Source organism: Triticum aestivum, chromosome 3B (genome assembly GCF_018294505.1).
Source record: "Triticum aestivum cultivar Chinese Spring chromosome 3B, IWGSC CS RefSeq v2.1, whole genome shotgun sequence".
NCBI classification, from domain to species: domain Eukaryota; kingdom Viridiplantae; phylum Streptophyta; class Magnoliopsida; order Poales; family Poaceae; genus Triticum; species Triticum aestivum.
Genome location: NC_057801.1, coordinates 795,262,631 through 795,278,416, shown reverse-complemented (window position 1 = coordinate 795,278,416; position 15,786 = coordinate 795,262,631). Strand labels below are relative to the sequence as shown.

Sequence of the window (15,786 nt, the reverse complement as noted above, 5' to 3'; positions counted from 1 at the left end):
GACAGGTGCTTTTGGGCGCTTCGGGTCCTCCCTTTATCCGTCTTAGATTTATGCTGAATGTGGGGCTGCCGGTTTAAGGAGCCCGCTGGGTAGGTTTTTTTAACCTATAACTCTATAAGTGATGGAGCCATCTACTGAGGCGTACAGTAGCGGTTTGAGGCGCCAAGCTTAGATGCTCTAAAACATTCGTACTGCACAGCTCATAGACGGAAGAAGATAGATCACTCGATCTTACACCTGACACAATAACACAAATTGAAGACAAAATTATGATTTTGAAAGGGCAAACAATACACTCACTGTCTTCGCAAAAAAAAATACACTCACTGTTTACCACTAACAACCACGTAATTGTCCTGTTTTTAGCTCATATGATAACCTTTTTCATCACGTGACTTTGCACGCACGTTATACACATTTATTTTACCATGTAGAATTTCTTTTACCATTTTTTGTTCATTTCTATACCTGTTAAAATTTGATTGACAAATAATTTTATATATGAGCAACAACAAAAATCAAATAGAAATAAGCATATTCTTTCTTATAACACCTCGCAAGAAAAATTCCTTTATAACATTTTGCAGATGATCAGGAAAAATATTAGTTTTCTTGACTTCGTCTTATTCCTAAAACAGGCTCCAGGCAACTCGAGATCAATTTGTGTGTTCCTATGGTGCACACAATTTATTGCAATATATTAAATTCTCACATGCAACTTACATATGCATTATTACAATAGGTCCAATACATAGCGCCCTAGGAGTTCTTTGCGGCCATCGTCATAGCTATGGACACATACCGATCCTTCCTCGCCGTCAACTCTGCAAGCACACGACCCCTCTCCGGAAGGCATTGCCTCACAATGTCGTCAGCCTTGTAGTCCCTCGCCCACTTGCACAACAATGGGCGGTCCTCCTCGGTGAGCAGCCTTGCCCCGGCCATCTCCTGAAACACCCCTAACCAATGCGCGATCCCGCCCATGGCTATGTCGAGGAAGCCAATAGTATCACCTCCGAAAAACCTCTTCCCCTCCGGCAACTGGCCCTCAAGAAGCTTTAGGTTCTCTGCCGCCTCCCTCGCTGATGACGCTTGCACTTGACCGTCCGTCCAAAGTGCCATCCATACAGACCTCCGGCACTGCACATTTATAAGGCCCGTCTATGTCAGTGTCATCTGAGATTCTCTTTTATGTAAATACTTATTAGAAAAAATACAATTATCAATATTTGAGTTGGTATTCAGGTCTTCCCTCATTTACTAATACTAGATGCTACATCGAGTGTTGCCACGGGAATCAGTTGCAATATATTTCACTGACATTCGATTGGGTGAAATATAAATATTTAGATTAATAAGATGTGAACCAAAACTAGAAATACATATGACTTAGTATATTTGATTATGTATATTGAGAAAATGTTTATTCAATATAAATCGAATAATAGAATGAAAATATTTTTCCATGCATGGTTGTAGGTGGTGTCGTGGTGATGGTTAACTTTTCCAATGCATGGTTGCATGCTGAGGTGGGTCTTATCTCATCCATCATTGGGTGATGATTTGGCATGCTTGCAATTAAGATAAATAAGTTAGAGGAGATCACTCTCTTAGGTATATAGAATTCGTCGTTTTATCCATGATAAGTGGGGTCATGCAAATCCCACTCTCTTGGCTAGCCTAGCTCAAAAATCAAATCCAACATGACTAACTCTAATCATGGCAAAGTTATTCAAATCTTAGCGACCAATGATATCCTAGCATATCGGTTTGGCTGGCCTACCGACCTTGACCCAGTTCGCCTTGCAGACAATAGTAGCTATTACGCCATTTGTCCATGAACCACAATTTATGAACTTTTTCACCAAGTTGTATTTTACTATTTAAAAATTTGTAATCATAAATTTTCAGTGAGAAAAGTTGGTGAAAAACACAATTTCAGTTAGTGAATGCAAATTTTCACCAAGTTGTATTTCACTATCTCTTATTTACTAATTGGAGGCACCATTCATGATCTCTCATTGATCCACATCATCAAAATTAATTAAACTGTTAAAACTTACGTAACGCAGATGATAGAGTCCAATAAAAAACGCATGTGACACGTCCAATGTTAGATAATCAAACTGTCAGAAAAAATGTTAACTAAAATAACAATTGATGAAATATTATTTAAATTTGCAAGTGTGTTTTATTATATTTATAAGCATGATATTTTCATATAACACAAGAGTTATTTTGTGGGTTGACTGAAATTGTATTGATAATACCTAGCCCGTGCAGTTGCACGGGTTGATGACTAGTTTAAAAAATTGTAATCCTAAATTTTCGCTAAACCAAACATGTATTTACCAGAATTAACTTAGACATAAAAAAAAATCTCGCGACTTAGGCTTAACAAAAGTGCAACATGAACAGAGAAATGGCAACACCACAAAACGAACTTTGTTTTGCCCACTGATCATATGTTTACCCACCTTCTCGTTGACGAAGCGAGCCCAGAAGCAAGCGGAGGCACGGGCGAAGGGGTCGGAGGGGAGGAGCGGCGGGCCATCGAGGGCCTCATCAACATACTCAACAATGACAAGCGACTCGCATACCGCAGGCCGGTCGCCATGGAGGAGCACGGGGACCTTCTTGTGGACGGGGTTGTGCTTCAGCAGCAGCTCGCTTTTGTTTGCGAGGTCTTCTTGGATGAACTCGTAGGGGACTCCCTTCAGAAGGAGGGCCACCTCCGCGCGGTGGACCACGGGGCTGCCGAAGGAGCCGATGAGCTTCAGCGGTTCAGACATGTCCTTAGGAAGATAGGTGGCTCTGGCCGGCCTTCATCTTCATGAGAAACTTAATATATGCATTGCGTGCTTGTCTGTTCGGATGACACACATCTTGGTAGATCCGCAACGAAGTTTGTTTGCCGCATGTTTCTTCACGACTGAAAGCTACAGCCCAGCTCTAAACAATTGCGGACACAACAGAGAACTAGATAAGCTAGCTCTACGTGTCTCCTTAATCCAACGAATGTGCATTTGTGGTCTTTTTGCGTGTGTGTGTGTCTTATCCAGGATGCACAACTATTTTACAGTGCTGCTCATGTTTTCTAAAAAGGGTTAATTATTCTTTTGCACTTAGTGGTGTCCATTTGCTCAGTTTTGGCCTCAGTTATGAATTGTGCTCAGTTTTGCTCCTAGTATGTTTACACCAACTCGTTCCGTGAAAACTGCCATCTCCGTCAAGCCAACCTTTTGACTTGGCCCCTACATGTGGGACCAGGTGCCAGAGACGCGGTAGACGATCAGACCGTTGCACGCGTGGCTTGTGGGACCCAGCAAAGAGCTGTTGAGCAGAGAGCCGTTGCAGGTTTGGTATATAAGCGAGCGACGGAGAGCTGCAGTGACCACGGCGACAGAGAGAGCGGGCGACAAAGAGCACGGCGGTGACCACAACGACAGAGAGAGAGCGGCGGTGGGAAGAGAGCCGTGGAGGGCGCGGCGGCATTGAGATCCCCTTCGGCTCAGAGCCCCATGTCTTCTTCAAGCTCCCGCACCACCTCGCGGATGCAGAGCCCGGCGCGCATGGAGATGCCTATCTCCGTCTATCTGCGGTGCCGGGCGGCCGTTGATCGGAGGGTTTCTCACACACAGAGGAACCGGAATCATCCGTTCTACGTGTGCAACGAGAATGGGGTAAGAATCGGGACAATTGCACCATTTTCGTGGTCGGGATCGTTGAGCAATGAGTTGATCTGTTTGGCGTTCATGCAGGTGAAATGTTTCTTCCTTTGGGCCGATGCTCTGGCCAAGATTCTCCGATGAATGAATTGCAAGAAGAGCATGAAGAATGGTTGCGCATGCTGCCACGAAGGGCAGTGGCCGCAGCACGAGCTCCGGAAGAAGAGATGGAGGGTGAAGCACGCACTGATAGAGAACTAGCTATTGAGCTTAGGATGTTGAAGAAGAAGGTTAGGAAGCTTGAAGATCAAGCACAAATACACATTTGCAATTACTTTTGGGCATTTGTAGCTATGGTAATCGCACTGGGTGTAATGTTGAAGTTGTATGGAAAGACATGAATTATGGAGGAATTTGTAAGCTTGAAATTGTATGAGAAATTCACCATGTTTAAATGTTGGTCAAACTTGTTTAAATGTTGAAAAAAAGAGAAGAAATGACCAAAATTTAAATATCTTGAAAAAAGGGAGAAGAAATGAGAAATTTAGAAACTTTGATCAATGAAATGCAGCTTTCTGCTCTGCCTTTCTGTCAAATTTTTTTTCTTTCTCCGTGGGCCAAATTCAGAGCGGATAGCCAAGTGCCGGCTAGACTAATGGGCCAATTGCATCCAATTAGGCCCATTCGGGGTGCACAAATGAGATCTCTTGCGTGTTTTTCTGTTTTCTGTTCTAATTTAATTTAGGCAGTAAATCATTTTATTTAATGCTGAAACTTTTTGTGGAAGCTAATTGAATTATTCCGGAGCCAAATAATTAAGTTTAGAATTCTTTTTTGGAGCTGTTAAATATTTAAGCAATTTAAGTACTCCAATTCAAATACACCGAGATTTAAATCAAAGACCAAAATGTCATGGAAAATGTGCCTCAGCTCTGGTAGAGGTTTACACCTGGTGCCAACATTAATGAACATTTTTGAAGGGCATTACATTGAGAAAAAAATAATTTTTCTAAAAAAATGAAGGGTGAAAAATGCACAAAAATTGGTGCGGCTCGGTCTCAAACCCAGGACCGCGTGGGTTTGTGGCGTTTAGTACTGCGGTGATAACCGCTAGGGCAGATGGATGACTAGGGAAGGAATCTATACATAGTGAGACGGTGACTTGGTTTAGGGTTTAAAAACGCATGTTTGTACAGAACATTTGCACACGCGTGAGTGTGGTTTTCCTTTGTTTTGCACTGAACTTTTGAAGGGTTGGAAACGTATGTTTGCACTGCCACATGATTCTGGTTAGAGTGGTACTTGGTTTAGGATTTAAAGGGAATAAATGTGCATGTTAGTTCATGACTTGGTTTAGGGAAGAAATGATATCTTTGGGCACGGACATTTTTGAACAAACATAATAAGTTGAATAGATAAGATGCAACACACTTGTCACATCCCTAGCGTCTGGTTCTGCATGGTGTTTGCATCTTGTTGCATCATGTTTAAATTCTATTTAATTTGAAATGGGGGCTGATAAACCCTAGCAGCTAATGAATTCAACTAGGGTCAAAATAAAATCACTTCCAATAAACCCAAAGTGACTTTAGGAAAAGTCCATCATTTTTGAAACTGGTGAAAACCTCTGACAAAAATTGGTGCATATTTTCCCTAGATCATTTCAGGTTTTTGGATTAAATCATAAGTATTTGAATTGGAGCATTTAATGGCTATAAATATTTTAAATGCTTCAATAATTCTGAAAATATTTGAGGGCTGTTAGTAAACATTTTAAAAGTGCCCACAAATTTACTCAGGAGTTTTAAAAATGATTTAGTATTATTACTAAATCAAAAAGAGAAAAGCAAAATAGAAAACAGGAACAATTATTAAAGAGAGAGAGAACCTACCTGGGGTCTTACCTGGCGCCCACCAAAGCCCACCTGGCCGGCCTGCTGCTGTGCGGCCCAGCCCACAGCGCCCTGCCAGTCATCCCTAACCTCTGCCAGTAGGCAGAGGCGGGACAGCGCACGCGCGCGCGAGGCGCCACGCCTCCTCCGTGCTCGCCTGCCTCATCGACGCGCCTCGAAGCCCCTCATCGGCGCCGCTCTGGACCCCTGACCCCCTCACTCTTCCCCTTCGTCCCTCCCTCACCTCTCCCTCTCGCTCACCCGAACCGCGCCGTCACCGCCGACGAACTACACCACGGCCACAACCACCCCCTCGCTCCCTCTCCGCATCCCTGAGCTCCGCCCCGACCCCGTGGAGCTATACACCCGACGCACGCGACCAGAGGAGGCCGCAGTCGACCGGAGCGTCGTCGTCTTCATCTCTGGTGCCCGGAGATAGCCGCCGTCAATTCGCCGGTGCAGAAGCTTCCCTGAGCCCGCCGAGCTTCTCTTCCAACCCCTTGTGAGCTCCTGCAGCTTCCCTATGCTCGCCCCCCCTCCGTTTCTCTCCGCTAGCTCGATTTCGCCGGAGCCGAGAGCTCATCGCCGCCGGCCATGATGCCGCCGTCGTTTTAGCCACCACAGCTCGTGCCTGAGCGCGTCAACGCGTTCGGTGCCTTCCTAGGAGCACGCAGATCCCCCCAGCTCCTCCTCCCGAGCACCCTAATGCCGAGCCCAAACTAACCCGAACTCCGGCGGCCGCAAAAGAGCTCTCCGCCATCAGCTCCGGCCACCCCAGCTACTGCGCCTTGTTTCTTTGGATGCGCCTCACTCCCAGGAACCCGTAGGAGCAAACCACGCATCGAGTGGTGCTCCGTAGTGAGCACACGGTGCATCTCCGCCGTCGGCCATGGTCGTCGCCGGCGAAACTCCGGTGGCTGACGTGGCATGATTAGTTTAGGTACTAATCGCGTTTAGTTAGTGTTACATGTCGTTGACACATGGGCCCCACGCCTTAACTAACCACGGCTTAAACTTTTGTTTAGATTAGTTTAATCACGCGGGACCCACCAATCAGAGTTGACTATGCTAACGTGGCCGTTGACTGGACCCACACGTCAGTGACCCTAATGAGCAACGTGACACTGACCAGTGGACCCCACAGGTCAGGTTTGACCTGCAGCAGTGCCTGTTGACCTGCTGACGTCACAGTGACGCAGTGCTTATGCAATAAATCATTTACTGGATTTATTCTTATTCAGGAAATTCCAGAAAATGTTCAAAACTTCTAAAATTCATAGAAATTCAACCGTGGCTCCAAATCAAATAATTTATATATGAAAAATGATCAGAAAAATCCAAAGAATCTGTTTATGGCATTTTCATGCATGTTTGAGCAACCTAAAGCTACTGTATATGACAAATAGAATTAATGGCATTTGAAATGTCATATATGGAGTTTGAATTTGAATCTTAGATTCAAACCAACTTCATTTAACCTGTTGCTAGTTGCATTAGCTCAAATCACAGCATATTGCCATGTCATGATCATGCATCATATTGTGCATTGCATTGATCGTGTGTTCTTTCTCTATTGTCGGTGTTTGTCCCCTCTTGCTAGACGTGGTTCCGACGATGAGTTCGATGACACCGATGAAGAGCTATACTATCTTCAGAAGTGCCAGGCAAGCAAAACCCCCTTGTTCATTCCGATAAAATCCCACTCTCTCGCTCCTGCTCTCTTTTACTGCATTAGGACAACAATGACATATTTGTTACTTGCTGCGGTAGCTGAACCCCTTATCCTCTGCATGACCTATCATTGCCACAGTAAATAGATGAAACCCACTAGCATGAGTAGGAGTTGTTTGAGCCCTAATGTGCCTACTCATTCATGCTTGTTTGTCATGCCTGCTACTGCTTAGAGTTGAGTCAGGTCTGATTCATCGGGGATGAATCAGAGGTGTGTGAACATGTCCTACTGTTGGGAGCTAAGTGTGTGAACACGATTTGGTAAAGGTAGAGGTGAGAGGCCATGTAGGAGTACATGGTGGGTTGTCTCATTGCAGCCGTCCTCAGGAACTGAGTTCTGTGTTTGTGATCCATGATCAGTTACTACCACACATTGGGCTCCGGGCACTCCAAGCTCTCTCGATTTATTAATCAACCTGATCTCTGTCCAGGAGTTGCAACTAGTTTCTGGTGTTTGTAGGTAGTGTTAGTAGTCTACCAAGTGGCACCCGGTACAGGTGGGCTTGGGACAGACTAGGCACAGTGGCCTGGTGTACCAAGTAGCACCCGGATGGTGGGCTTGGGAACCCTGCACACATCGTTTGGGGCCGTGGGCGACACCCCAGCCGGATCTCCTTGCGGATGGAACCCGAATAGGCGATAAACCTGGACGAGAGACTTGTGTGGTTAGTCAGGTCGTGGCCGACACCCTCGCTGGGCTTCCGCTTGAAGGTTGCCTAGTACATGTCGTGTAAACGGCGGTAAGTGGTGAGAGCGTGTGTGAAGAAGTACACCCCTGCAGGGTTAATATGATCTATTCGAATAGCCGTGTCCGCGGAAAAGGACTTCTGGGTTGCCTGTACAGTTCATAGACAAGTGAAAGTGGATACTCTAAAATACGTAAGATAAGCGTGAGTGCTATGGATGGCGTTCTCGTAGGGAGACGGGAGCGGATCCATAGTGGTGTATTGATATGGTGAATATGTGGACTCGTGTGCACCACCTCAAAGAGTTACATTGCAGTCGTAGTTCAGGATAGCCACCGAGTCAAAGCCGGCTTGCTGCAGTTAAACCCCACCATCCCCTTGTTGATAATGATGCATATGTAGTTAGATCTGATGTAAGTCTTGCTGGGTACATTTGTACTCACATTGCTTAATTTATGTTTTTGCAGAGAGACTTCAGTCTTGCTAGTAGTACCGCGTGGACTTCGACGTTTAGCTTGTTACCTCAGCTACGATCTTGTGCCCTCGGCAGGATCTGATAGACAGTCAGGCTTCTCAGCCTTTTTCTTTTGTAGATGTCTGTACTCACACATGTTAAGCTTCCGCTTGTGCTTGACTTGTTTGCTCAGAATGTTGGGTCATGAGACCCATGATTGTAATATCTTGCTCCTCGGAGCCTATTGAATAAATACTTGAGTTGTAGAGTCATGTTGTGATGCCATGTTGTATTTGCACATATCGAGCATATTGTGTGTATGTTATTGAAATGCTTGGTATGTGTGAAATCCTTAGTAGCCTCTCTTACCGGGAAATGTCTCCTAGTGTTTCCACTGAGCCATGGTAGCTTGCTACTGCTCCGGAACACTTAGGCTGGCCGGCATGTGTCCTTCTTCGTTCCTGTGTCTGTACCTTCAAGGAAATGTCATGCGATGAGTATCGGAGTCCTGTTAGCCCGCTACGGCCTGGTTTACAGAAGTCCTTCTAGCCCAGTGCAACAGCCTGGATTCACTCGCTGATGACCGACACGTTCGATGCTGGGTCATGTATGCCTGTCCCTGTAAGTTAGTGCCACTTTGGGTTCACGACTAGCCATGTCAGCCCGGGCTCCTTATCATATGGATGCTAGCGACACTGTCATATACGTGTGCCGAAAGGCGCAAACGGTCCCGGGCAAAGGTAAGGCGACACCCGTGGGAATACCGTGCGTGAGGCCGCAAAGTGATATGAGGTGTTACATGCTAGATCGATGTGGCATTGAGTCGGGGTCCTGACAGCTTTGGTATCAGAGCTTGACTGCCTGTAGGATTACCAAGCCAAACTGGTCGAAGTTGAGTCTAGAAATTCTTTAGTTATATAAGGGAATTGATTATGGGATGGAACGTAAGGCTCTTTTTACTCCTTTACCTCATGCCCTTCTGATCTGAGTCATCTTACCTTCCTACGGGGTTAAGGAACTAGGCTATCTCTTCTTTCCATCAGGATCACGTGTTACTAATCCGTAGACTTATTAGATTGTTGGATTTAAGTCTCAGTTCAGTTCCTAGTACTTCCTTATGTTAACTGTTGATCTCGAAACCTTGATATTGTGCTTCTGAGTGGTTATGCCACCATTTTGGCAGCATGTCTCAAATCCTTTCGTGCATTTACAGCCGTTATGTTGTCCGAGTCATCCCAGGTTTCTAAATAGTCTGAAGCATTTGCAAATCCCTCCCTTCCGTTTTGATGTCCCTTTGGGCTAGATTAACCACACTAAACGCTGAGTTGAGGTATTTTATTACCTCGACATATATGTTGGAGTTATTATTATGACCCTAGGTGTCTTAGGGGATCATCTAGTAATCTAGCCATGATTTGTGTTCCCAGTGTGATGATTCTGGCGTCATTCTCGAAAGCATCCCGTGATGCCACTTAGTTAGTAGGCATTCTATTCCTGGGTTCTTAACCCAAGATCCACCCTACTTACTTCATGTTGATAGTGTTTGCTCGTCCCTTTAGGTTATTAGTAACCTTTGCGATAGTCCTCGAAGTTCGTGGTATTTCCTTCTTCCAAATACTATGAACCACTTTATGGCAGAAGTTTGTTGGATCAAAAGATCACAACAAGAATATCCTCGATGAGTTCTCCATTCTATATTGTGGCTCTGCCAGTTCTACCTTTCTGCATGGATTATCCGGAAGAAATATGTTGAACTTCGTTAGACATGCTAAACCATGCATCCACAACTCAGAAAATCGTATGTTCCTTTGAGTTGTCCCTATTTAGTTGTCTTCTGACCCTCGTCTATCAATTGATAGTCAAGAGTATGCGTGCATTCGTTCATCGATGTCTATTACTCTTGTGGTCCGTCAAGCCATTCTATTCCAGAGTGACTAGGAGAAACAAACTCCAGTACCTCATCCATATCCCGGATTGGGTCAAAATAGTTGTGCTCCGCAGATCAAAATGCTAATCCAGTTTTTGTTCTGTTCTACCCTGAAGTATTACCCTCTTTATGTCAAGAAAGTCATAGGAATTACACATCATCTTATGAATTCTTGGTGCAGTGATACTTCTCGCCATCATTATTCATTTCTCGGTTCTCGTGTTGTTGAACCGGAATGCCGACAAGTGAATCGTGATGTGTGAAATCAATACTGCTAGCAACCTTGTTGCTTGGTAGTTAAAGGACAATAGTTTTATTCTTAGTGTGTTGGTTCTTGAATCACGATTCTAAGATTAATCGTGCTACCTAGTCCTTATTTCCGGTGCACTTTTCGATCAATGAGTTGGGCAAGAGAACCCTTCCCGTAATATGGTTCTGTGTCAAACACTCGCTCTTCCTGCTTACTCTCAATGATCATGTTGTGCAAGATGACACAGCAAGTCATGATCTCCCACATTTGAACTTTCGACCATGTTTGAGCAGGGTACCGGACAACAGCAAATCGATATTGGAGTACTCCAAATGCCCGCTCGACATCCTTCCTGCAAGCCTCCTGAACCTTCGCAAAGAAGGCGTTCTTGCCTCCTGGCACAGGGTTTGAGATAGTCTTCACAAATGTCGACCATCTCGGATAGATGCCATAAGCCAGGTAGTACCCTTTGTTGTACTGCCGCCCATTAACCTCGAAGTTCACCGGAGGAGAATGACCTTCAACAAACTTGGCAAAGACAGGGGAGCACTGCAGGACGTTAATGACATTGTGAGTTCCTGGCATCCCAAAGAAAGAGTGCCAACTCCAAAGGTCCTGTGTGGCCACTGCCTCAAGTACCACACTGCAACCGCCTTTGGCGCCTTTGTACAACCCCTCCCAAGCAAATGGACAATTCTTTCATTTCCAATGCATGCAGTCGATGCTTCCAAGCATCTCAGGAAATCCTCTTGCTGCATTCTGTGCTAGGATCCGAGCAGTGTCTTCTGCATTGGGTGTTCGCAAGTATTGCGGTCCAAACACTGCCACCACTGCCCTGCATCCTCATAGCTGTCGTGCACTTCTGGATTGAGGTGAATCCAAGTGTGCCGGTGCAATCCTTCTTGCACTTGAAGTAGCTGTCGAACTCCCGGATGGAATTCACAATCCTGAGGAAAAGCTTTCGACTCATCCGATAACGGCGCCGAAATGTTTTCTCGCCGTGCAATGGAGCGTCAGCGAATTAGTCAGGGTAGAGCATGCAGTAGCCTTCCAAACGATGCCTGTTTTTTTGCTTTCATCCGCCCCGGCGCCGAGCCACCTCGCCGCGGCTTTTCATTGCTCGCGAGTAGGCCGGCGAGGCCGGTGAGGACAATGAGATGCTCCTCCTCCTGGACGTCGGCTTCGGCTTCCTCCTCCAGCAATGCCGCGAGTGCTTCCTCGTCGTCCGAGTCCATCGCCGGGCCAGGTAGTCAAATCGCCGAACACCTTGTGGGCGTGGTCGGCATACGCCAGACGATGTACAGACCCTGCGTGGCCGGAACGCCGAGAAAGACGCCGAACGGCAGTGGAGAGGTTACCTCAGCGAAACCTGTTCTCTTTTCCGGCGAGGAATGGCAGGGTGGCGGCCGAGCGCGGGGTGGTCGGAGGCGAATCCGGGCGGTCGGCTTGACTTTTCTCCTGATAGTGTGGCCCCAAGTGCGCTTTTCCCTAGCGCCCCGCAGTGCGCCGGGTTCGGCCTGTGATCACCGGGCCCAAAAATGTCCCGAGCCGGCGTAATTAGGCATCTTGGGGGCACGACTGCGGCGTTTTTTGGGTGTCGACGGGGGAAAATCGCCTAGGGAGGGTCTATTGGGGGCACGGCTGGAGTTGCTCTTAGCAACCCATTGATATATCTCTCGATCTAGCTGTTCCACTCACAAATTTAGGTAGAAATAGCGATTTCATGCCTCGGTTACACTAATTGGAGAGGAGGGGAATGGAGATAGGGAAGAACATAGAGCTGCCGCCGCTGGTGCCGTGTTCCATTTGATGCCTCAGCCAGACGTAGATTGAAGAATAAGTAGGTGAGCAGGAACCACACTCACTCTGGGCCGTGGACTCTTGGATTGGCTCGGTGCTCACATGTGGGCTGAGTTGCCAGCGAGGATGTGGCCCGATTCTCTCGTTGACTCGCCTCCAGTGGGGCCGTCATGTCAGTGCCACTGACATCCCCCTCTTCTTACGAAGAGGCTTGGCCCCAAGCCTCCGCTGTCAGAAAGCCAGCTCACAAGGCAGTCTTGTCCACCCAGATGTTAGATACGGCTGCACTATCAGACCATCAGACGAGTACCTGCCCCACCAGGCGCCCGTTCTTCTTCCTCCATCTTGTGTCCATGATAGCTATTCGAACCAGCGGAAGGTCGTTGAAGTGAGGAAGCTACTATTCTGAACTTGTACTTGGGGACAGAGCGCGTCGTAGTTGCGAGACGTGGAACACGGGGTTCCCATCTGCATGCTCCGACAGTTGCAACTTGTACAACACCTCGTTGATCTTCTCGACGATATTGTACGGTCCGTAGTAGCAGAAGGAGAGCTTGTGATTGGCGCGTCGGGCGACAGATGTTTGAACGTACGGCTACAGCTTCACCAACAACATGTCGCCCACCTCAAAGACATTGAAGGAGCATTTATTTTCTGTGTTCTTCTTCATAGAGAGTCGAGCATGCTGCAAATGTTGTTGGAGGAGGTCTTGGATGACCGTCCATCCACGAGCGCAACCCCGATACAAAGCAGCAGTTGTAAGAGGTTATTGATACGTCTCCAACGTATCTATAATTTTTGATTGTTTCATCCTATTATATTATCTGTTTTGGATGTTTTATAGGCATTAATATGCTATTTTATATTATTTTTCGGAACTAACCTATTAACCTAGAGCTCAGTGTCAGTTTCTGTTTTCCCTTGCTTTTGAGCTTCGCAGAGAAGGAATACCAAATGGAATAAAACCTTTAGGATGATTTTTCTTGGACCAGAAGACACCCAGGAGACTTGGAGATCAAGTCGGAAGAGCCATGAGGCGTCCGCAAGGGGGAGGACGCGCACAGGGGGGTAGGGCGCGCCCCCTACCTTGTGGACCCCCCGTGACTCCACCGACCTAATTCTTCATCCGATATATTCTCAAATATCCCCAAACCACCAGAAGCATCCACAAAAACACTTTTCCACCGCCACAACCTTCTTTACCCGTGAGATCCCATCTAGGGGCCTTTTCCGGCATCCTATCGGAGGGGGATTCGATCACGGAGGGCTTCTACATCAACTCTATTGCCCTTCCGATGAAGCGTGACTAGTTTACCTCAGACCTACGGGTTCATAGCTAGTAGCTAGATGGCTTCTTCTCTCTCTTTGTTTCTCATTCCATGTTCTCCTCGATGTTCTTAGAGATCTATCCGATGTAATCTTCTTTTGCGGTGTGTTTGTCGAGATCCGATGAATTGTGGATTTATGATCAGCTTATCTATGAATATTATTTGAATCTTTTATGAATTCATATCCAGGATTTGATATATTTGTAATTCTCTTCGAACTATCGGTTTAGTTTGGCCAACTAGATTGGTTTTTCTTGCAATGGAAGAAGTACTTAGCTTTGGGATCAATCTTGTGGTGTACTTTCCGAGTGACAGTAGGGGCAGCAAGGCACGTATTGTATTGTATTATTGCCATCGAGATAAAAAGATGGGGTTTACATCATATTGCTTGAGTTTATTTCTCTACATAATGTCATCTTACTTAATGTGTTACTTTGTTCTTCATGAACTTAATATTGTAGTTGTAGGCAAGAGTCGGTCGATGTGTGGAGTAATAGTAGTAGATGCAGGCAGGGGTCGGTCTACTTGACACGGACGTGATGCCTGTATTTCATAATCATTGCCTTAGATATCATTATAACATTGCACTTTTCTATCAATTGCCCGACAGTAATTTGTTCACCACCTATTATTTGCTATCTTGAGAGAAGCCACTAGTGAAACCTATGGCCCCCAGGTCTATTTTTCATCATATAAGTGTCCGATCTACTATATTGCAATGTTTTACTTTCCAATCTATAAAGCAAAGATATCAAAAATGTTTTACTTTCCAATCTATATATACCCCCTCGCGTAAGAGCAGAGCACACTGCTCTGTTTTTTCTAGCCGCCGAGGGGGAGAGGGCTTGGTGGTGCTCTAGCTCACCTCCTATGCACACAAGGTGTTCGATGGAATGCCCGAGCCACACTACTTAAGCTTTCTCCTCTCCAAGCTCGACCTCCAAGCTCCATTTTCCTCAATATTTGTCTAGGTTTAGCGGTCCGTCACGCCCCGTCCCCGTCTTCACCGTCGTCGATCACCCGCGCCGATCTCATCGCCAGCACCACCGTGGTGAGCCTCTTGTTCTTATCTTCTTTCTGAAAGGAAAAATATTCTTACTTGTATGTTTAGATAGATACTTGTATTATTTTCTTACTTTTATTATTGCGATGATTTTGGTATCCGCCCCCGGGGGCCCTCGTCCTTTCTATGATTCGGATGTGGTATATATTATCTTTTTATAACTATTGGTTCATTTATTGTTTATGAAAATTATGCCGACCAACGTGGCATAGATTTTATTTATCTAGGAGGTTGTTGAACCGGAAATTCCAACCGGCCCTATTGTCGAGAGGTTAAATTTAGTTGAAGAAGAAAACAATTTCTTGAAGGAAAAAAATAAGAAAAATTGAGGAGGAGAAGATGATATTGGAGTTGCATGTTGCGGATGTCGTGGATGATCACAAGATCAAGATGGATGCAATGCGCTTGAAGATTAGAAAGATTAGAAAATATGTCATTCATACCGAGGCTTGGTATCATTATGCCGTTGGATTAGTTGTTACCTTGGTTGCGATTATGATCGCATTTTTTCGCATTGAAATGTTTTACATAGTTTCAAGTTATGGTTTAATTAATTTAGATGCTCTGCAGAGCTTTATGTTGTTAGATGAGAACTATGTATGTACTTTGGTTTTAATGTGATGATGAACTTCTATTAATTTGGTCACTTAATTATCTATTCATGATGTTATGTAATGATTTTTGACACACTTAATTATATATAATGCACGCAGATGAACCGGTAATGGATGTACGGTGACAGACACACCTCCGAGTACATTATGGGCGTGCATGATTTTCTCGAAGTGGCTGAGGAAAACAAGCAGAATGGTTTATGTGTTGTCCATGCCTTATATGTGGCAATACAAAGTCTTACGCTGACCGGAAAATCCTTCACACCCACCTGCTTTACAAGGGTTTCATGCCACACTATAATGTTTGGACGAGGCACGGAGAAATAGGGGTTATGATGGAAGACGGCGAAGAAGAAGAGTATGATGACAACTA

The 15,786-nt window shown here is 45.6% G+C and overlaps 1 protein-coding gene across 1 annotated transcript; it reads right to left on the bottom strand.

Moving 5' to 3' along the window:
- Positions 1 to 759: 759 nt before the first annotated feature.
- LOC123067933 (glutathione transferase GST 23-like) lies at positions 760 to 2,792 on the bottom strand. Its single transcript, XM_044490507.1, has 2 exons — positions 2,478 to 2,792; positions 760 to 1,140 (listed from the first exon to the last, which is right to left on the bottom strand). The coding sequence occupies exons 1-2, from the start codon at positions 2,790 to 2,792 to the stop codon at positions 760 to 762; spliced, it is 696 nt and encodes a 231-aa protein (XP_044346442.1).
- Between the last annotated feature and the right edge of the window lie 12,994 nt (positions 2,793 to 15,786).